This window comes from Manihot esculenta, chromosome 16 (genome assembly GCF_001659605.2).
Source record: "Manihot esculenta cultivar AM560-2 chromosome 16, M.esculenta_v8, whole genome shotgun sequence".
Lineage (NCBI taxonomy): Eukaryota > Viridiplantae > Streptophyta > Magnoliopsida > Malpighiales > Euphorbiaceae > Manihot > Manihot esculenta.
Window position 1 is genome coordinate 30,476,110 of NC_035176.2, and position 21,598 is coordinate 30,497,707.

General features: G+C 34.6%; 3 protein-coding genes across 4 annotated transcripts; 1 reads left to right on the forward strand and 2 right to left on the reverse strand.

Moving 5' to 3' along the window:
• Positions 1 to 580: 580 nt before the first annotated feature.
• Positions 581 to 2,728, forward strand: LOC110603978 (threonine synthase 1, chloroplastic). 2 transcript variants are annotated; one of them, XM_021741988.2, is made up of 2 exons: positions 581 to 2,312; positions 2,460 to 2,728. In XM_021741988.2, exon 1 carries the CDS (start codon positions 704 to 706, stop codon positions 2,294 to 2,296), a length of 1,593 nt encoding a protein of 530 aa, XP_021597680.1. In that variant the 5' UTR covers positions 581 to 703; the 3' UTR covers positions 2,297 to 2,312; positions 2,460 to 2,728. The 2 variants fall into 2 exon arrangements, with proteins under 2 accessions (XP_021597680.1, XP_021597679.1); XM_021741987.2 differs by having other exon boundaries at positions 587 to 2,312; positions 2,430 to 2,728.
• A 3,089-nt stretch (positions 2,729 to 5,817) lies between these two features.
• On the reverse strand, positions 5,818 to 8,331 carry LOC110604221 (WD repeat-containing protein VIP3). The gene is made up of 2 exons (XM_021742365.2): positions 7,893 to 8,331; positions 5,818 to 6,563 (listed from the first exon to the last, which is right to left on the reverse strand). Exons 1-2 carry the CDS (start codon positions 8,229 to 8,231, stop codon positions 5,937 to 5,939), a joined length of 966 nt encoding a protein of 321 aa, XP_021598057.1. The 5' UTR covers positions 8,232 to 8,331; the 3' UTR covers positions 5,818 to 5,936.
• A 3,017-nt stretch (positions 8,332 to 11,348) lies between these two features.
• On the reverse strand, positions 11,349 to 13,371 carry LOC110603298 (ras-associated and pleckstrin homology domains-containing protein 1). The gene has a single exon (XM_021740993.2). It carries the CDS (start codon positions 13,235 to 13,237, stop codon positions 11,504 to 11,506), a length of 1,734 nt encoding a protein of 577 aa, XP_021596685.2. The 5' UTR covers positions 13,238 to 13,371; the 3' UTR covers positions 11,349 to 11,503.
• Positions 13,372 to 21,598: the final 8,227 nt, after the last annotated feature.

Genomic DNA, 21,598 nt, shown 5'->3' on the forward strand with positions numbered 1-21,598 from the left:
ACTATCATATCTCATAAATCTAAAAAAAAAAAAAATTGAGAAAAATGATGACATTTTAATAGATATAGATTATGATTTAGTCAGCTTTTTTTTTCTGAATTGAATGAAAATTTAAAATCTAAAAAATTGAATTGGCTGAAATTGTAGATTAAATCGAATCAATATTATAGAAAAATAATGAGGTTCAATTCTATTTTCAAGTTAAAATTAAAAAGAAAATCAACTCTATATTTAAGTATTTTAATTCTCTATTTTCACTAATTTAAATAAAAAAATATTATAAATTAATATAAGAAGTTAAAAACGTAAATTTTCTTTATTTATTTTCATTTTTATTATTTTATTTATGTTATTTAATGTTAATTTTTTTCTATTTATTTACTTTTCTCCATATAATTTTGTAAAAATATTTATTAAATAAAATTATGAATATTTTAGATTTCTGGAGAAATTAATTAATATTTTTTTTAAAAAAATAATAATTTCCATTAATTACTTCGGTCTTTCGAATTTGTTTAGCCGAAGCAAGCTACCGAGCACGAGTTACGCACGGTTTCATGGACATGGCCGATCCAATCGGACCCACCGCGGTCCGTCCCGTATACTAACAGCCACCACTCGGATCGCATCCTATTTATCTCCAAAATAAACCGAACAACAGAAACCAAAACGAGCACTGCCGCCGCCTCCCTTACTCACAGACATGGCTGCTTCTTCCTCACTCCTCCACCCCTCTTTCGCTTCTTCTCTCACCTACAAACGTAAACGGTTCCATCAAAATCCTAAACCTCCCACTTCTCGTCTTTCTCCTACCGTAATTTCTTGCACCTCTTCTACGCTTGATCCCTCCTCTTCGTCCAACAATACGCCTGCGGTAACCAAGCACCGCCGCCCTGCCGACGAGAACATCCGCGATGAGGCTCGCCGTCAACGCTCCTCAGCTGCGAATACTTTTTCAGCTAAGTACGTCCCGTTTAACGCCGGGCCGGACTCCCGTGAGTGGTACTCCCTTGACGAGATCGTGTACAGGAGTCGGTCCGGTGGCCTCCTCGATGTCCAGCACGACATGGAAGCTCTGAAGAAGTTTGACGGTGCTTACTGGCGCGACCTGTTCGACTCGCGCGTGGGGAAGACCACGTGGCCTTACGGTTCGGGAGTGTGGTCTAAGAAGGAATGGGTGTTGCCGGAGATTGATCCTGACGACATAGTGTCTGCTTTCGAAGGGAACTCGAATCTGTTTTGGGCTGAGCGTTTTGGCAAACAGTTTCTGGGCATGAATGATCTGTGGGTTAAGCACTGCGGCATTAGCCACACTGGCAGTTTTAAGGATCTGGGCATGACTGTTCTGGTCAGCCAAGTGAACCGTTTGCGCAAAATGAAACGGCCTGTCGTTGGAGTTGGCTGCGCTTCCACTGGAGACACCTCAGCGGCTCTCTCGGCCTATTGCGCGTCGGCAGGAATTCCATCGATTGTCTTCTTGCCCGCAAACAAGATCTCAATTGCACAATTGGTGCAGCCAATTGCAAATGGAGCATTTGTATTGAGTATAGATACAGATTTCGATGGGTGCATGAAACTAATCCGCGAGGTTACATCGGAATTGCCCATTTATTTGGCGAATTCTTTGAATAGTTTGAGGCTTGAAGGGCAAAAAACTGCTGCAATTGAGATTTTGCAGCAGTTTGATTGGGAAGTCCCGGATTGGGTTATAGTTCCCGGCGGTAATTTAGGGAATATATATGCCTTTTATAAAGGTTTCAAAATGTGTCATGAGTTGGGGCTTGTTAGCAGAATACCGAGGCTAGTTTGTGCTCAAGCAGCAAATGCTAATCCGCTATACTTGTATTACAAGTCAGGATGGGAAGAGTTTAAGCCTGTGAAAGCGAATTCTACTTTTGCTTCGGCTATACAGATTGGAGACCCGGTTTCTATAGACAGAGCTGTGTATGCTTTGAAGAATTCGAATGGTATTGTTGAGGAAGCCACAGAGGAAGAGTTGATGGATGCAATGGCTCAAGCTGATTCCACTGGGATGTTTATATGCCCTCATACTGGGGTTGCACTGACAGCCTTGATTAAGCTTAGGAATAGTGGGGTTATTGGGGCTATGGATAGGACAGTAGTGGTGAGCACAGCTCATGGCTTGAAATTTACTCAGTCTAAGGTTGATTACCATTCCAAAGCAATACCAGATATGGCTTGCAGGTTTGCTAATCCACCTGTACAAGTTAAGGCAGATTTTGGGGCCGTGATGGATGTTTTGAAGAGGTATTTGGGCAACAAGGCTCCTAAATAATCTGTTCGGTGACATTGTAAGTTCAGCACCTTTACTCTTTTGCTTTATGTTTGGTTTTTTAAGAACTTCCTTTTAAAAAGCAAAGGAAAAAATTTCTTTTTTCATGGTGTTTCTCTTATGAATTTTTTTGTAGGTTGGATGATGGTTTTTTTTGGTCATATAGGTTGTTGTGAGTGGGAATCTCCCAAAGCCGCGGTTTTCTTTTTTGGAATTATAAGCATTACCCTTTAGAGAAGTTAACAATTTGCCGCAGTGAGCTACTAATTGGCATGCTTGTAAACTCTTTTTTTTTTTTTTGCGCCGGGGTGGGTGTTTGGGTGGGGACTTGGGACTGGGGACTGGGAAGGTAAGGGGCAGAGCCAAGTTAAATGGGGACAAGTGCTTTCATGCAGACTTGGAATCTTTGTGGTAATCTAAAATAATATGCTTTCATTTTGCTTTATGCCTCAACTTACAATTTCGTTCCCTCTTGTGCTTAGAAAATCAATCCATCAGGCTTTAGTAATCTGAGGTCCGCTGAAATTGTAATAATTCCTTTATTGATTATTACTTTAATAAGAGAAAAGCCAAGGAAATTTGCCTTGTAAGTGTAGCATCATTACACTTGTTAAGCCAAAAATATGAAAGTAGAAAAGGAAAAATATGAAAAGTCTGAGGAGTGGATATCAGTTGGTGAAAATATTATCTCGAACCTTTTTAGTAGGTGGACTATTGGGTCTCTTCCCTTAGCAAGTCAGAAATGAAGAGAAGAAGGACGCTAATTAAAAAAAAGGCAAAAAAGTTTATCACACACGTGTTGAATGTAGGGAATTGCTTTTTCTTTTTTCCCCTTTTTGAAAGTGAATATGCTTGCCATGTGAATTCAATCTTTCATGCTTGTGAAGTGGTGCTATAATGAGAGTTGTAGCAATTATTTTTTCATTTGAGAAGATATCTTATTGATTTAATTTAAGTGCCCCCTGCTAAACGTAACTTCTTGGGATAATGGGAATATATTGATTTGTGTTTTTCCTTGAAATTCTTACAAGTTGCTTAACATTTTGGCCTGCTTTTTTAAGTAGCAATTCAGTTGAGTAAGATCATTAGAATGATTTCTTTTGGCTGTCAAGCAAACCTCCAAAACAATATAGTTTCAGTAAGAAACTTAAATGTCGAGTAGTAAGCAGATACAAATTTGTGAAAGGGGAAAGGTTATTTGCTACGTTAAATTTTGGCTGCATGTGTAGCATGATGAAGCACGAAACGATGCATACATGCAACTTGAGAAACATCAATCAGCAATGCTCTACAGTTGGATGAACTAATGAAATGCTAAAGTTATGGATTTTGGCTCATGCTCTATGGAATCCAGCTTTACAGTTTGGAATCCCCATCTATAAAGCCCATGGTTCATGCGCATAAATTTTCAGTAGAATGTTGAAGCTTAGTAACATGTTGCTTGATTGCTTTAGGCGGAATGTTGCCATGGGTACTGCAGTATTTCAGAGGTTAAGTGGCGTTTTCATGCCTTAAGAATGTGTCTGTTTGTGTGTATATACATATTGCCGAAAAGAAAACCTAAATAAGATCTAAAAGATGGAAGCAGCTCCTGAGAATTTTGAAGTCAAATGTTCTTTTGGTTAGAAGTATTAAATGTTTTCCATGGTTTTATTATGATTATACGAGGAAAAATAGGTAGATGGTTGAAGGGTTAGCTTTGTGAATGGGACGATGTAGTTTGTGATTTATGTAAAATATTATTAGCTGCCTGGGTTGTCATGTTTTCCTTGCTGTCTCTGTCTCTGTCTCATAAAATATTGTCAATTGAAGGGACGGTGTTTTCCCTTTACCTTCTCCTAAGTCGGCCTGTTCTAATGAGCCATTTGAGCTGCGGATGGATAAAAATGTTCGAGTATATAGTTACGCAACTATTGCATGGTAAATACGGGAATTTATAAAAATCATTATAATTAAATATAAATTAATTATATCAAAATTTCCATTTAAAATTAGTTAGTATTTTAAATTTTTACAAAATAATAAAATTATTTTCATTTAAATAAAATTTAGTGTATAATTAATAATAATTTTTTTACTAGTCATTAATAATATTAATATTTTTTTTATTATTATAATTTATATAAATTTAGATATTTAAATTATGATTTTATTCAAATGTATTAATTTCAAATAATATAAAAATGTAAATATGTATTTACCTTCAAAAATATTTGACGGGTTAGATTCAACTTAATTTGGGTTGAAATTGCTTGAGGGGATTTAGGTTTTTCTTTTTGTCCACAGATAAGGGTGGCAAGAGTGGGGATAGGGAGCTATGCGTTGCCAATTCAACTAAAGGAGGGCTGCGAGGGGATATAGTGGGGATGGGGAGTTATGCGTTGTCACTCCAACTAAAGGAGGGGTGCGAGGGGATATAGTTCTTTCTCACTTAAGTCGGCGGATCAAATTATGTCTCTTTTTTTTATTTTTTTCCAAAAGAAAGTTTTAAATATTATTTTAATTATCGAATTGCTTAAAGTCGGATCCATTGAAAATTCAATTCAAATTGAAACTATGAAAAATCAGATATCAAATCAATTCACTTCTAGGTTCTCGCAATCATGAATCACGTGCACTTGGAGCGGTCGAACTTAAAACTAGGGATGTAAACGGGTCAGATATTCAGAAAAATTAAACTACTCAAACTAAATATCTAAACTTATTTCGAATCTGATTAAAAATTAATTTAAACTATCAGAATCCATTCCAAACCCGATTATTATTATCTCAATAAAATCCGAACTCATTTAATCTTATATTTTTTAATTAATAATTTATATAAAAAATATTTTTCATTAATAATTTTTATTTAAAAAATCTAATATTTATAAAAAATATTTAAATTTAAATTTTTAAATAAAAATATATAAAAAAATTTAAAAAATTTAATATTTCTAAAGAATATTTCAATTTAAATTTCTAAATAAAAATATATAAAAAAATTTATAAATATTATTGTAAAATATATTTTTTATATTAAATTAATTATTTATATAAACGGATTCGAGCAGTGGATACCTATACATAAAATTCGAATCCGATCCGAACTCATAACGGGTATTATTTTTAAAACCCGAACTCATCCCAAATCCGATTATAACTACTCAAATCCGTTCTATTAGGTTCGATCAGATCGGATACCCAAAAATACCCGATCCGTTCCCATCCCTACTTAAAACAATCACAGCACCATTATGCAAATAATTTCGGATAAAACGTCACATGTCCCAAATATCAATTTGATGATAAAGATTATGCCTGGCTAGCAAAAGCAGCACTAACGGCTGACCAGTTCATGCATTAGCTGGACGAGATCATTACCCCGATGGCCCATTTCCTAATTCGAACGTATTCTCTCAACTAATTTCCAACTCCACTACTCTTAAGAGCAATTTTTAGCGCTTCATAAACAATGGGAAATGGTATCAGATCTGCCTCTTCTGTCCATATCATCAAGCAAAAATCAATTAAACGCAAGATCATAAAAGAATCTGCAGCCAAACATTTATCTAAATGTGTGATAGATAACACAAAAAGCAGCAGTGAATTTTGCAACAGAAACAGGTGCTTGATGTTCTTACCCCCAACATACCATGTATGTTCAGGAGTAATCATAGAGGGATATACTTTTGTCATCTGATACACTAGCAAGGCGACCAGCTCGGACACCAGTCCCTCCAGGTGGCCGAAATGCTACTCCCCAGACCTGGTCTGCATGATTACTCATTGTCTGCACAGCAGCCCTCATGTTGAGATCCCATAACCTCACAGTTCTATCACTAGAGCCTGTTGCAATAGCTGATCCATCAGGGCTTGCATCAACACTTAAGACCCAGCCTGCATGACCTGACATTGCTGTAATCATGCTTTTCCCCTCAGCATCATACATGTGCACATGAGCATCATCTGATGCAGAGAAGAGCACCCGAGGATCTATAGGAGAATATACGAGAGAGCGCACAGGCATGAAATGGCCTTCTAGATGGTGTAGAAATTTTGCTCGAGCTACGTCAAAAACAGAAATAGTGCCATCCATTGAGCCACAAGCAAGTCTTCTTCCATCAGGACTCCACGAAACTGACAAGACAAACTTCTTGCTGCTATTCTTATCTGATGGCTTGGGTCCTTCTGGACGAGGAACCGATAGGGACGCAATCAGTTTCCATGTAGCAGTGTCCCAAAGCTTGACTGATGCACTACCTCCGCCAGCAACTGCAAGAGTGGTACCCTGCAGGTAGAAATATTGTTTAACATTGGTTAGAGCAGACACAGACATCGATATCTTTTCCCATTCTCTGCATTTGGTGATGGCTAAATAAGAAACCATTTGCATGTGGTGTTTGTCCTACAAGAAGAAATCAGCAGCAGTATACATATTCACAATATTCTCTCTCTCAAATGCATGCACACACACACAATATGTCAGCACAAGAAGAGGCTTTTCATTATTGTGGACTATCCGCATTCATGGGTGTATATGCCTCACTGCCTCATTGCCAAAAGTTTTAACATTCTAAATTGTTTCAAAACTTCAACTTAGGCCTAAATATATACTCATGAACAAGACTGGTGAATTTAGCAGTTATTGTAAAGAAGTGAAATCCCAAAATCAAAAATAAAAAAGCACTCTTCAAAAATTACAACTTACAATTGTCAAGTAATTTCCATATAATTCCCCAAATACTAATAGGTGAAGATCAACAAATCCATAAAATATGTGTTTGTATGCAGTAAGTGTAGGGAACATTGTCACCTAGATTATCAACTGAATAATGAGGCAGTTCCATTGATTAGACCTCCTCAATGGATTTGTGTAGAAATTTCAATTGTTAGCTATAATACCACGAGGTAGATAATTTGAGTCATATTCTTTTGCCTTGTAATCAAAACAAAGATAATTTTTAAAAATTAAATAAATTTTAAAAAAAAAGCTACACCATCTAATTAAGCAAAGCCTCCCATGGAGATGATCCTTTGAGATATCCTTTAATAAAAATCAAAAGCATGAATAAAAATAAATTCAGAAGAATACAACCCACAAGTTTGTTCCAGATCTTTTTTCAATAAATGAAATTGTGACCCATGTATTAATGCCAATTGGAACTGAAGAATTTAGCTTATAAAGCTTGTACACCTCCAATTATCATATAAAATGTATGCTAAAGCCTTCAAGCGATTAACAGGCCCTAAAATTTATTTCAGCTTCTAGTATTAGAGCAAATGAGTGCCCTTGTCACTGAAAAATACTAGGTTTGAGCAGCTTCAATGCCTTGCACAGCCTCCCACCCCCTTAACTTCATTTTCGCACTGCAAGTCAAATCTTCTCAAAGAATGTGAATATTTTCATAAAATTTCCAAAATCAATTTCAAAGGCAAATGGTGTCTCCTACTGAAATCTACAACTGATTAAATGAGTGTTCCGTACTGCAACAAGAAATCAAGTAAAATAAAGCAGCATTTTCCTTAGTCAATTACGAGTGCTAAAGAATTCTCTCTCTCAAATTTAGCAGACAATTAAAACCCATAAAACGAAAGCGAAATTTCCACTCTTTTTTACCTTGGGATCGAACTGCATTTGCCACACTTCCGATGGGGGAGCTTCGAGAGTCGCAATGCTAGCATTAGTGTCGACATCAAAAACTCGAACGAAACTATCAAGCGAGGCGGACGCAGCTATGATTCCTGAGGGATGTGCCGCCACGGCAACGACACCGAGACAGTGTCCGGTGTTGGTGCGCTCAAGGTGAAGCTCGTCGGGCTTCCAAAGCTTGACAGTCTCATCAAGAGATCCGGTGAGAAGAAGCGCCGGTCGGCTGGTGGTGGCAGGGACCCACGTGGCAGCCCATACAGACTCGTCGTGTGCGTTCTCGATAGATTTTAGGCCCGCAAGTTTCATTGATTTGGTGTGATAAGTAGGAATTGCAGATGACAAGAACCCTAGAGCTCTGTTTTTGGGGGACTTTAAGTTGAGGTTTTTGAAAATTTAGATTACTGTGATTGCCTTTTGAGCTGTGACGACATGTCGTTGGACCTTTTTTTTGGCCCTTTGCTTTTAGCTATTACTACCTTTGCCAACAATATCCAAATGATTAATAACTTTAATTATAAATAGTTATATTAAACTCCTAATAATTTTTTAGTTTAAAAAAGTCCCTGACTTCACTTAGATAAAGTTTTTCAAGAGATGAAAAAGCGGGCATCAAAATTAAGTTAGGGCAAAAGCGGATCGAGCTTCGAAGAGAAATAAACTAGAGCAACTTTCTAATTGATGGCGAAGATGATATGGTTGTTATTGCAACGTTCTGACTGCATCTCTTCCATCTCTTTAAATTACGACAATCTGATAGCAAAAGCATTAATCTCTCGTCGGAGTCCCTCGTTGGCATGGCCTCCGTCGCTGGACGAAGAATTATCAATGATTAAGTTTAGTATTTTGAGGTTGATACCAGAGCAGAAGTGATCACCAGCTCTACAGAGCAGAAGTGATCACCAGCCCTACAGAGGATGATGGTGTTGGCTTCAGAATTCTATTCGAGAGAAGATAGGGCAAGGGGGAATTCAGTGAAGAATTAACGTGAGAAGATGTTGTGATGAGACGGATGATTATGGTACAAATGGAAGACTCGCAAATTTGGGGATTTTTGCACAATCTGTAGAGTTCTGTATTTCTCAAAGCGAGACAATTCTCTAATCCCAACTGGCATATGATTAATTTTACATCCATAAAAGTTAAGATGCCTAAGATCGATCAACTTTTTAATGTCCTTTGGTAGTCCTTTGAGATTGCGACAAGAGTTCAATATCAGCATTTATGGGTTTTGTAATTCAATGATAGAAATTGGTAATCTTGTAATCCTGCAATGCTTGAGAATTAAAAATTGCAAGTTTCATAATTTGGCAATTGAATTTGGATTCGAAGAAGAAGCCATTGAACAACTTCTATAACAGAGAGCCAAGGAAATGTTGGAACGATGATTTAATGACATTAGATACGTGTAATTTACGTGACTAATAGAATACTTTAATTGATTTAATTTATGTATAATTATTATTTAATTCGACCTTACTATTTAGTTAGAACCCTTTTTAAAAAAAAAAACCGTTAGCGGCTTATAGCACTATTTTAAAATTCATCACGATTTTAAAAGTCTTTTGCATATAAAAAAATTATAATAATTTATCTAAGACGATCATTACTATGAGATGGAAATAAGAGGTTTTTAAAGCTGAATTAATGCGTTTATTATTTTATAAGAAACTATAATGTTACAAGTAAAATAATTATATAACTTTTATATTATTAGTGCAGATCATACTTTTAAATTATGACAGAAGCATAGCTTATACACTTAAATTTTAATGAGTGGTGATTTTACTTGGATTTTTAATGATTTTGAGAATAAATTTAAATCAAAACTCATGAGGGCCACAAAGTATCGATCGAAAACAAAACAAGTATCGATCGAAAACAAAACACACATCCACTAAACTCTGTTGTAAATGAAAAATATGAAAAAGTCCAAAAGGCAGAGAAAATATCTAGAAACTAGAAGATCTAGGGAGATCGATATGGACTAAGCACATGCAATCAAGAACTAAACCTAAAGAAAGAAGATCAACTTCGGCCATCAAAAAAAATAAAAATACAAAAGTTTCACCGCCGAGAGAGGGTGGTGACTAGGGCTTTTACCACCATCTAGTATTGAGGGCCACCTTGAAAGCTAGAACGCCACTACTAACCCTAAGAGATAGCACTGATCTATTGAACCACCACAAGTACACATGGGAGACAAAATCAACCTTTAATCTTGAAGCTCGCTTACAACAAAACAGCAAAAAGGTCACCACAAGAAAATAAAAAAATAAAAGCAAACACAAAAATATTCATAGTACACTCGGCGAAAAAAGGGCAATATACACAACCGGGCAAGGAAGAGGAAGAGTCTCCTCTGCTCAAACGAGGCAGAAAAAGTCGTTAAGATAACAGGAAAAAAAAAGACCGAACATCTTTAAAAAAACAAACTGAAAAGCGATAGTTTCTCTCTAATTCAAACTAAAGAGGCATTTGAGGGAAAATAAACTATTAACAATTGAAGAATATACTTCTAATATATTGATATTACTCATTGACGTCTCATTTACTCCATTCGAATAAAGTTTCATTAGCTAACATTTATTTGGTTTTGAGGATTTGAGCTCTCAAAAACCTATAACTATAGACATAATAAAAACTCTAAAAAAAATTTATAAAAACCATGCAAGATAGATTTACATGGGCCAATTCATACCATTAAAAAACATAAATTCTAAATATATCATTTCTTAAAAGGTCTAATATACTCTCTCAAAACAATAAAAAGATCTACTTACATTTCAACCAATTTTAGAGAATGACAAACTCACACAAGAGTACTCTCCCTTATTAAAGGGGCAAATCAGCCTCAACTCAAGCATTAACTAGGTTTTAAAAACCCAAAACAGACAAAGGGTTGAAAGCCTAAAAAAAATGACAAAAGAGTTTTTAGAGAATGTATTTTCAAATTTGATAGAATAAAACATTTTTATCATATTGTTATTTTCTATTATTACGTTCATAAGTTATTGTCTAAATTCCTTCAATCAAAAACTTATTTAATTATTCATTCATAAAAAAAAACAATAATAGAAAATAAGATAAATCATATACAATTCAATTTTCATATAATTCAAACTGGAAATTTCAATCTCACTTTATATAATTCAAATTGGAAATTTCAATATTACATTTTTTTTATAAAAAAAATACAAACTATTATCAATCGGCGGTCAGCTCAATTCTATCACACTAATACCATTGCGTATTATTATTGTGTAACATCATCAAAACAATTCAAACTTGATATTCAAATTTTTCTCAAACTCTATCAATGGCTCCAAGATGTCACCAAAAAACACACCCAGAACCCTACACCATTAATATGATGCATTCCCTATAAATCAATTCTCTTTTGACACATTCCACACTAAAAAAAAAAAAAAAAAAAAAAAAAAAAAAAAAAAAAAACTCACATTCTCTATGAGGGTAGCTCCAAGATGTGGCTGAAAAAAAGAAACTCAGAGCTCCTTCCTATTTATATAGTGTTTTTCATACTATAGTGCATTAATTATATGTTAAAGTAATTCTTTGAGTCAGCTCCATGTTGTTGATGGGCCTGTACTTGGGCTTCCTTCTGGGCCGAGGCTCATACTTCTCTTCTCCTTCATGGAGTTTATTTTCTCCAGTCTCCATTCGTCTCTTAGCCTGGCAATGAAAGTATCGGCCTTGGCATTCACATCCGGGCTGGGACAGAACACGGATCCACCGCTCGCTTCTCCTCCCTCCATCACGCTGACTCTCTCCGTTGTCTGCTTGTCTAGCTCCTCCGGCTCTGGAGAGCTGCACCGTGAGCTATGGCTGCTTCTTATGTTAACGTAGTCTCCTTTGACTGTAAATTTAAACCCTGGAACTCTGAATGGCGGAGGTGGAGGTGGTGGAGGCATAGGAATGAGAGGGGATTGCCCTCCGTTATTCACATTTTCCTCGTAGGAATTATTGCTTCTTGTTGGTAATGGTGGACGGCCTGTTGTTGTATAGTTTCGACGTCTGGAGGGTGCTCGTGGAGGTGTTGCTGGTGCTGGGGGCGGTGGCGGTGGAGGTGGAGGAGGTGGTACCTGAATCTTACGTTTGGACCACCTCTTTGATGTGGAGAGAGACTGTCGAGGTGGAGGAGGAGGTGGCGGTGGAGGTGGCGATTCGGCTGAAAATGAATGAATTCTCTTATTTTTGCTTCCTTTTCTGAACAAGTTATGGAACATTGATGGAGGAGGGGGAGGAGGAGGAGGAGGAGGAGGAGGTGGTGGCGAAGGTGGAGGTATACGAAAGGATGGTGATTCAGGCTGATACTGAGGTGTATCATCGTATAAACTCTTTGTTTTCTGCTTCTTCTTTCTTTTACTCTGATGGTATAACGAAATCAAAGCCATCTTTAACTCCTTAGTCGGATTAGTCTTTTTACGCCAGTGTTTGCGCTCTGATCGAGTAGCCATGATAACCGATGGAGGCGGTGGAGGGCGTGGGGGTGGAGGAGGAGGAGGTGGCGTTGGTGGAGAATTTTCATGCCTTGAGAATTCAGTTTCATTCTTTTCCGCTTTCTCTATCTTTTCTGTACGTGGAACTGTTCTATACGTTCGCCTCTGTTTTTGATTGCTTGCCCCTGGTGGGGGAGGGGGTGGTGGCGGAGGAGGTGGAGCAGGCGACTTTGGTGGCGGTAGAGGCGACGGCGATCGCGGTGGGGAACGAAGTACATAAGTATCAACAGGAATTTCCTTAAAATTAGGTTCTTCAAACACACTTCGCTGCCTGCGATGATACATGTATTCAGATGACGCCGATGATCTATACTTGCTTAATTCAAAATCGTCATAGAACCGAGACCGATCATCGGCAGATTCCCAAAAAGAGTCTTGCCTCAGATCTGGGTAGGAGCTACTGCTTCTCTTTAACCTCCGCATACCTCCAGTCGCCGGTGTCGCAGCAGCGAACTGATCAAACCATTGATTGGAGCCATGATGGAGTTCTTCTTTATTACCATGAACACCATGTAAAGCGTTACGGTTGGCGTTGCTAGCATCATCGCCGACAGCAGAGTCATCGTCATTTCTTCTGGCAAAGATCCCACATATGATCGCAAACAAAACAAGGAAGATGTTAAGAGAGTCCCAACTCTTCTTGACAGCATTGGGTCGAAGTTTTGTATGAGTAGAAGAGAGAAAAGAAGGGACGGCGATGAAGAAGAAGAGAAAGAATGCAAAGATGGATAAGAGAAGAATTAGTAATGGTAGGTTGAGGAGAAGAGATGGAGAGCTACTGCGGCGAGGAGCCATGGAGGAGGAAGACGGCGAGTGTGAGCAGTGGGCGGGCAGAAGGGTGGTGGGTCTGAGCTTAATTCTTTAGCTTTGAGTTTTGCTTGCTGGGAAAGAGAGAAGGTATGGCTTTTTTTTGACAGGTGTGTTTAACAAATGAGTACGATGCTCCTTTTTAAAATGCTAATAAATAATAAATAATTTATGTATTCATCTATTTTTATTATTTAAATGTGAACTTTCATTATTTTCAATTCAAAATTTTGCTAAATTATTTTAAATTTACTTTATTTTAGAAGTAGAAGAATGAAAAGATTAAATATATCATTTGAGAAAAGAAAAGAAAATTGCATTTTTAAACTCTTGTAAAATATAGATATTTTTGTTAAGATTTTATTTTTTTATTCATTTGTTTGGTATTTCTTTTATAATTTTTTAGTTTATATATATATATATATATATATATATATATATATATATATATAACTTCTTTAATAATGTAAATAAAAAAATTATGATTTTATAAAAAGAATAATAAAAAAGTGGAATTGCTTGCTTTCAAAAAAAAAAAAAAAAGTGGAATTGCTTTTTCAAGTGGGACATAATTTGGGGTTGGAAAAATAGAAAAATCAAACTTTTTTTTAGTTTTATTTTTCAAGTAAATTATTTTTTATTTTCAAAAATTATATATTAATTAATTTCTTATTTTAAAAAATGTTGACGTTCTTAAATTAACTAATTTCTTGTTTTTTTATTTTTACCTTCTTAAATTACTAGTATATTTCTTATTTTTTATAAAATTTATTACTTATCTTAATTCGTATGAAGGAAGTATATATACCTTTGGGTTTTTATTTACATAGTTTTTAATATATAATATAAATATTTAATTTAATTATTTTATTTTAGATATTGTTGAACAACACACGGCTACAATTAGAATAAGAAATAGAAAGAGCCAACAAGTAGTCAACAAAAACACAATAAAATAAAAAAGAAATAGCTAAATCCAGCTGAAGACATGTTTGTCCAGATTGTGAGATATACTTTGGAAGTTTTTTTTTTTTATTAAAAAAAAAAAAAAGAAGAAGAAATTTGGAGTTGTAGGTGGCTGCAGTATGATTGGAGCGTGGAAGCAATCATTGAAATCATATCCTTTACAACAATACCCACCTTTAGGCTAAACACAGCAAATTCAAAGGCTTATAGTTATAACTTTGCCCCTTTTCACTGTTTACTACATTATATTACCCGACCATTACTATTATTATCGTTTTTTTTTTGTTTAGATTCCTGTGCTTTTCTCATCTGGGTTTTGTTCGTTCAAACATTGTAATCCAAAGAGGAAACTAAAAAGAAATTAGGAAAAAGAAAAGAGAGAGAAAGGCAAAGCAACTTTTTGGCAATCCATGGATCCCTTTCATGTGAGAGCTATGGATATTTTTCTTATATATTTAATAATATTTTTTAATTTTCACTTTTATTTGAAATAAAAGCTTAAACTTTATGAAAGTATACATATTAAATTTTTATATAATTTAATTAATGATGTGATGTGATATAATTATCATTATTGATGTTTGAAATTAATTAAAAAGTGAGATTGAGATGGAGAGTATATTTCGATAAACTTGGCTTGTTACTCTCCTTCTTTCCTTTTATTTATTTTTATTTATTTTTTATTCTCTAGTGATGTGTAATTATTATTTTGCACTCATATTCTCCTGTCATAGTCATGCTAGCCGTACGTACAGTATTACATCATTTTTATTGTTAAGCCACCATTTAATTTTATTCGATGTCACTTGGATATATTCCCAGACATTATGAGATCTGTTGTCCCATGGAACTAACAGATATTCGAGACCAGGTCCCTTATGTGCAGGTCTGTGCCCATCCTGACTCATTGGAGCAAGTCCTGAACTTATATAAGGAGTAGGCCTGTGCATTAGACCCTAATAGAACTAAGGTCCAGTTTTTCTAGCGCGGGCTTAGCTAAGGTCTGGGCGCCCAGGGCCCGGCCTTCATCAAGTGTCCATTTATCCGTTCATTAATAATTTTATGATTTATGAGGAGGTAAACTTCGAGATTCCAATTTTTATTGTTCGGTTCTAGAAGAGTTCTATCAAAACGTTCCTTCTTTTCCTTTACCTATTTCAAACTTACACTTTTACTTTCATTCGTTACTCTGCCTCTTATGCTGCTTCTGCTATCTTAGTCTTTCTCTTCTTTGTAATCCCTGATTTTTCAATCTGAGGTATGTCTTACTCCTCTCATGGCTTCTATTAGGATTAACCCATATAGTGGGTCTGGTGTCCTCTATTACTCCTTCCTCCTCCCACTATTTTTTCTGCGACTATTCTGATATCACCATTTTTAAAATTATGGTATTTTGCCCAATGAATGAATTATTATCCTCTACCCACTGCCAGTGGGCCTGATAAACTCTCAGCAGGGGCATAACTTGATTTTTTCGTCAAACAGTATGACTTCAGCTGACCTTACCTTTCACCCCTTTGTCATTTTAGAGTGACTCCTCGAATGTTGTCCCTTAATTTTATTTTGTTCATGTGTTGTTTCGAGTCCGTCTGTCTATGTTGGGGTTTTGCCCCTTCTATCGAGTTGCTTTATACTTTCTTCCACCTTGTTAGGTCCATCCATAGATTTTATTACTTTAGTCCCGGGGCAGGGTTGTCTATATTCGCGGGTTACAATAACTCGATTAAAGATTAGGTAGAAAATTTTATGGTTATCGAGCTAAAGGAAAGCTCAGGGGTTAACTGGGATATCAACCTCTCTTGGGGAGAAGTTCCTTAAGGCTGTAATGACTTTTTTAGGTTAAGCCTAGTAGAACAAACTTGCCTTCTCTGACTGACCTCTCTAAAGAAAAAATATGACGTTGAGAAATGTATATTTATGTCTAACCTGTAGGACTGCCGGAAAGCTGATACTTTTTAGTATTCTTTCTTTTTATGTTCTTCTTTTATTGTTTCGAGCTCTGACTGGACTGATATTTCTTTTTTAGCTTCCACCGTGTCAATATATTCCATCAAGTTTTTCAAGAACTTTACTCTGTCTAGGGAGAGCATGAAGGAGACTTTGGTTGCCTTTGAGGCTAACAAGTCTGTAGTTGATGTGACCAGAGAGGTTTTACAGGCTACAGCTCCCGCATCTTCAGCTCGTTGCTCTACTCTCACCCCCGCACCTTCTATGGCTTAAGTGCCCGTGTCAGGGGGCTTTCGTTCAGTGGCTTCTAGGACGTCGATCCCTCCTAAAGCACGGGCTTCTTCCAAGGCTCCTCCTGCTCTAAAGAAAGTTTGTAAACAGCGTATCGCAATTAGCGAGTCAACTAAGAGCAGCTTGGAAGAGGGCACTAGGACTCCTCCTTTGGATGTCCCACTCATTCAAGCTGTGGGTGCTATCACAACCGAAGATAGGGCTGCTAAACATGCTCGGACTTTAGAACCTGCAGGGCAGCCCCTTCCCCTCCCGTTGATAAGGGGAAAAAGGCGGTAGAGCACTTGTCGTCTGCCCCGGACAATGAGCTACTGAACGCTACCGAGGTGACTGCTGAGTCTATGCTGACTTTTATGGCTGGAACGCGGTGTGAGAGGATGTTTGGAGGGGTCCCCGATGCTTCTAACCCTCGCTTTCTAGCCCTTGTCAGCCATTTGGCTTGTGCCACTAAACAGTAAGCGGTCTTTAGCTCGTGCTTCTTGAAGGATCTTGGGGACAGTTTGAGTGAGATGTTCCTTATGATAAGTTATATGTCCTTCTTGAAAGTGTTTTTAATTTTCTAGCTTTTTTAACTTTACTTTTTCTTTTTTGTGGCAGTCCTTTGGCGTATTTATGGAGATCGATGCCCGGAATCGGTCTCTCCAAAGCTCGATGGACTAGCACATTACTGAGGTCGCCAGGTCCTCCCAATGGGCTTTTGCAGTGGAGTCTCAGCGAGATGAAACCCTAGTGCAACTATCTGCTTTGGAGGAGATCCGCTGTCAGCGCGATGAGGCCTTGGCTCATGCTACTGTCCTCCAGCAGGAGCTTAACAAGCATATCGAGGACCTGAAGAGCATGACTTTAGCGACAAGAGTCTCAATTTCAACAACAGCAACTCCGTCAAAAGGTTTCTGCTCTGGAGGAGAGGTGTGCCTTCTTATTGAGGGATGCCCGGGCTGCAGAGGATAGAGTTCAACAGGCATGTGAAGCGCGGTTGCAGGAGTACAAGGACTATGTAGAGTTAAAGGAGAAAATTCAACAGGCTTGTGAAGCATGGAGTATAAAGGCTCGACAGAGCTAAATGAAAAAAAATATATAAGAAGGCCTTTCGCATGTTCACTTCAGGCTTCAACCAGGGCCTTAAAGCTCCTCATGCATCTGGCGCCACTTGGATACGATTCTGGACATCATGAGGTTTATTATTCCATAGGGCTAACAGATATTCGAGGCTAGGTCCCCCACATGCAAGTCCGCGCTCAACCCGGCTCGTTGAAACAAATCTTGGGCTTGTATAAGGAGTAGACTCGTGCATTGAACCTAATAGAACTAAGACCCAATTTTTTTAGCGCAGGCTTAGCCAAGACCTAGACGCCCATATAAAGCGCAGTTGCAGGACTACAAGGACTCCGCAGAGTTAAAGGAGAAAATTCAACAGGCTTGTGAAGCATGGTTGGAGGAGTATAAGGGCTCGGCAGAGCTAAATGAAAAAATATATAAGAAGGTTTTTCGCATGTTCACTTCAAACTTCAACCAGGGCCTTAAAACTCCTCATGCATCCGGCACCACTTGGATACGATTCCAGATATTACGGGATTTGTTGTCCTATGGGGCTAACAGATATCCGAAACCAGGTCCCCCACATAAAAGTTCATACTCAATCCAACTCGTTCAAGTAAGTTCTGGATTTGTACAAGGAGTAGGTTCGTGCATTGAATCTAATAAAATTAAAATCCAATTTTTTAAGTATGGACTTAGCCAAGACCTAGACGCCCATAAAATAGTTTCATCCTTTTAATTTAAAAAAAAATAATTAATATATTTGATATGTAACTTTTCCTTATTTTAATGATTAGTTCAAATATAATACTCATTTTATCTCATAATTTTTATTTATTTTATTTTTTCACACATATTAAAAATATAATTTTTTTCATTAATTTTTTAATTATATTCATCTCAAATACATTAAATTTTATTAAATATTAAAAAATATTTTAAAAAAATATTTTAAAAAAATTCTTAAAATAAAATAAAATTAAATAGAGTTATACTAATCAATTTATATATTACTATAGTTTAAAAAAAAATTTTAAAATAATATAAAATTATAAAATAAAAATATAATATTTTATTAAATAAAATAATATGATTAAATAATGTTATTTAATAAGCTTTTTATTATTTAGTGACTCACAAATAAATGTGATGAGGACAGCAAATTAAATGGTATTTTATTAAATGAAATAAATAATCATTGAGATTTATTTTAACACCAAATAAATGTTATTTATATTTAATATTAAATTACAACTTAATACAAATTATACGTTTATCATGGCTATAAAAATAAATTTAAAATATTGATTGTAAATAATTATATTATATAGTTATTTTATATATACTTTAATTATAATTATAAATTCATATTAACAATTTGAAAATCGTTATATTTATTTTTGTTGTTAATTATAAAATAATAATTTAATTATTTTATTATAATAGATAAAAAATATGTTTAAAATTATAATTTTATTAAATATAAAATAAATTTTTTATTAATATATTATTATATATAATAAAAAATAAATTTTTTATAATAATTTTAAATTATTATTTTAATAATATTGAGACAATAATTTTATAACTACCGATGAAAATAATATTGCTTACGCTCTAAAATGTAATAGTAGTGTATACATTATAACTGTAATTTATTATGCTACAAAATAATTTTAAAAAATATTACTAAAATGATAAAAAATAACAATAATTAAAAGAAATTTCAGCATAAAAATAATTCAATATATATATAATATATTATTTTCTTCTATGTATCTTAAAAATAAAATATAATTTATTAATACTTGAAAGAAATTTAATAGATGAAAGAGAATGATGAAAAATTTTGTCTTTAAATTTTAAAAATGTTAAGAGTAAAAATGATATTTTATATTGATGTGACAACAGTAGAAAATTATAATTTAAATTCTAAAATATTTCCAAGATGTTCTCATAAATATTCTGCCTTTAGCTGTCATGCTAACCAAGAGAAAAGTGCTGTTTGGCTAGTGGGAAAATATAATTAATCAAGAATGCGTGATAATAATGAATCAGTGGTCCTTCAAAATCATGGAAAATTTTAGGGCAACAGTACCAGTAGTATATACAGTATATGTTACTTGAATCCTTAGCGATTATACTGTTCATACATGTCCCACTCACCCATGTCTTCCTTCTCTGCAAAAGCTCTCGTGGCCCATGCCTAACCACTCTACATATCAAAGGAAAATGGTTTTCTTTCAACTTGAAAAACCATTAAAAAAATAATAAAATAAAAACACTTGGCATGCTTTGATTTGCTTCGTGATGTTACGCGCGATTATATCGATTTGAATTTACTGAATTAGGGTTGGGTAAGGGGGATGGTGTTTGATTTCTGGTTCAGGTGGGGACGATTAGGGTTTTTAATTTTTTTTTTTATATATATTTATTTTTATGTTGGAAGATAATTTGAGTAAAAGGGACAGCTTGAGGGATCGTTACCATAACCCCTGGCCGCGAAGTGTCCTCCAAGTCTCCCCAACAGCTAGCTCGCACGTGAATATTTCATGCTTTAATCTAATCAATCATTTACTCTTTATAAATATATAATAATGGATGAAAAAATATATAAAATGGGTAGCTTTATTTATTTTTAATAATTAATTGATAAAACATAATTATAAGTTATTGTTTTTTTTTCTAATTTTAAAATACTTGTATGGTGACATTAATAGATGTATGATGATTATGTGAAATTAATTAGACAGTTAACAAACAAACTACTGAAAATTTAAATTAAAGTGAATTTCATTTAAAGGTTGGTGTTTGGGTTAATTAATAATAAATTAAATATACACTCATAAATTTAATTTAATAATAAATATATTTAAATAAATTTAAAAAATTTTAAATTATATACTTCAATATTTAATTTTTATTTTAAAAAAAATAAATCAAATGTGGGCTCATCGCTGCCTTGGTAGGATCGAGCTTATCAATCTTTTGACAGCGAAAGGTACCAATCAAAGCGGCATATATTATATTTCTCTTTTGTTGTGTATTTGATATTATGATATGATTTTGTCCGGGTTGTTTTTTTTCTTTAAAGAAAAAATATTTGTTAAATAATTAGATTAATTCATAAATAAATTTAATAATTTTAATTACGTTAATTTTAAAATATTTATTATTATTATTATTATTATTATTAAAAAATTATTATTTAATCCCTACAATATATTAAAACTCATTAATTTATCAATTGTTTACATTGATTAGTTTATTAATTTTAAAAAGTATATTAAAATATTCTTAAAATTTTTTAAAAATTATTAATTAATCTCTCTTTCAATTTTACTATTTATTATATAATTTCTATAATTTTAAAAAATTTATTAATTAATCTATTATAAAAATTTATTAATTAATTTCTCTTTATTAAAAATATTTTAAATTTTTTTATAATATTTAATAGGTAAAATTAATTAATAAATTATATTTTAAAATATTAAAAATATTTTAATATATTTTTTAAAATTAAAAAATTAATTAATAAATTTATCCATAAAAATTAAATAATAATTTTTCGAGTTATTAGTACAAAAGAAACTCCGGCCAATAATTGTTTCGTTGGACCGTAAGTCTGCCAACATTGACATTTGCGAAAAAACTCAAAGTCATCCCCAAAACTAGGCCCATTAAGTTTTACGGTTGATGCCCAACAGCCGAGTCACGTAAGCACTCGGCACAAAACTGTCACGTAAATAGGGATGTAAATGAATCAAACCGTTCGTGAGTTATTCGAGATTTAATTCGATAAAAATTCGATCGAGTTCGACTTAATTTCTAAACGAGTCAAGTTCGAGCTTAATTTTTAGGCTCGTTTGATAAACGAGCCAAACTTGAGCTCCATAATATTCGGCTCGTTAAGACTCGTGAGCTCAACTCATTTCTGAATTCATGAACGGACTCGCGAATAGACTCGTGAATAGTCTCGTTAAGCAAACTGAAATTACTGTCATAAGAGAAATAAACTTAAACCCTACATATATTTTAATGAGCCAAATCTAAATTTTTTAAAATTCAGCTCTATATAGTTTAGTTACATTCTTAAACTTGTAT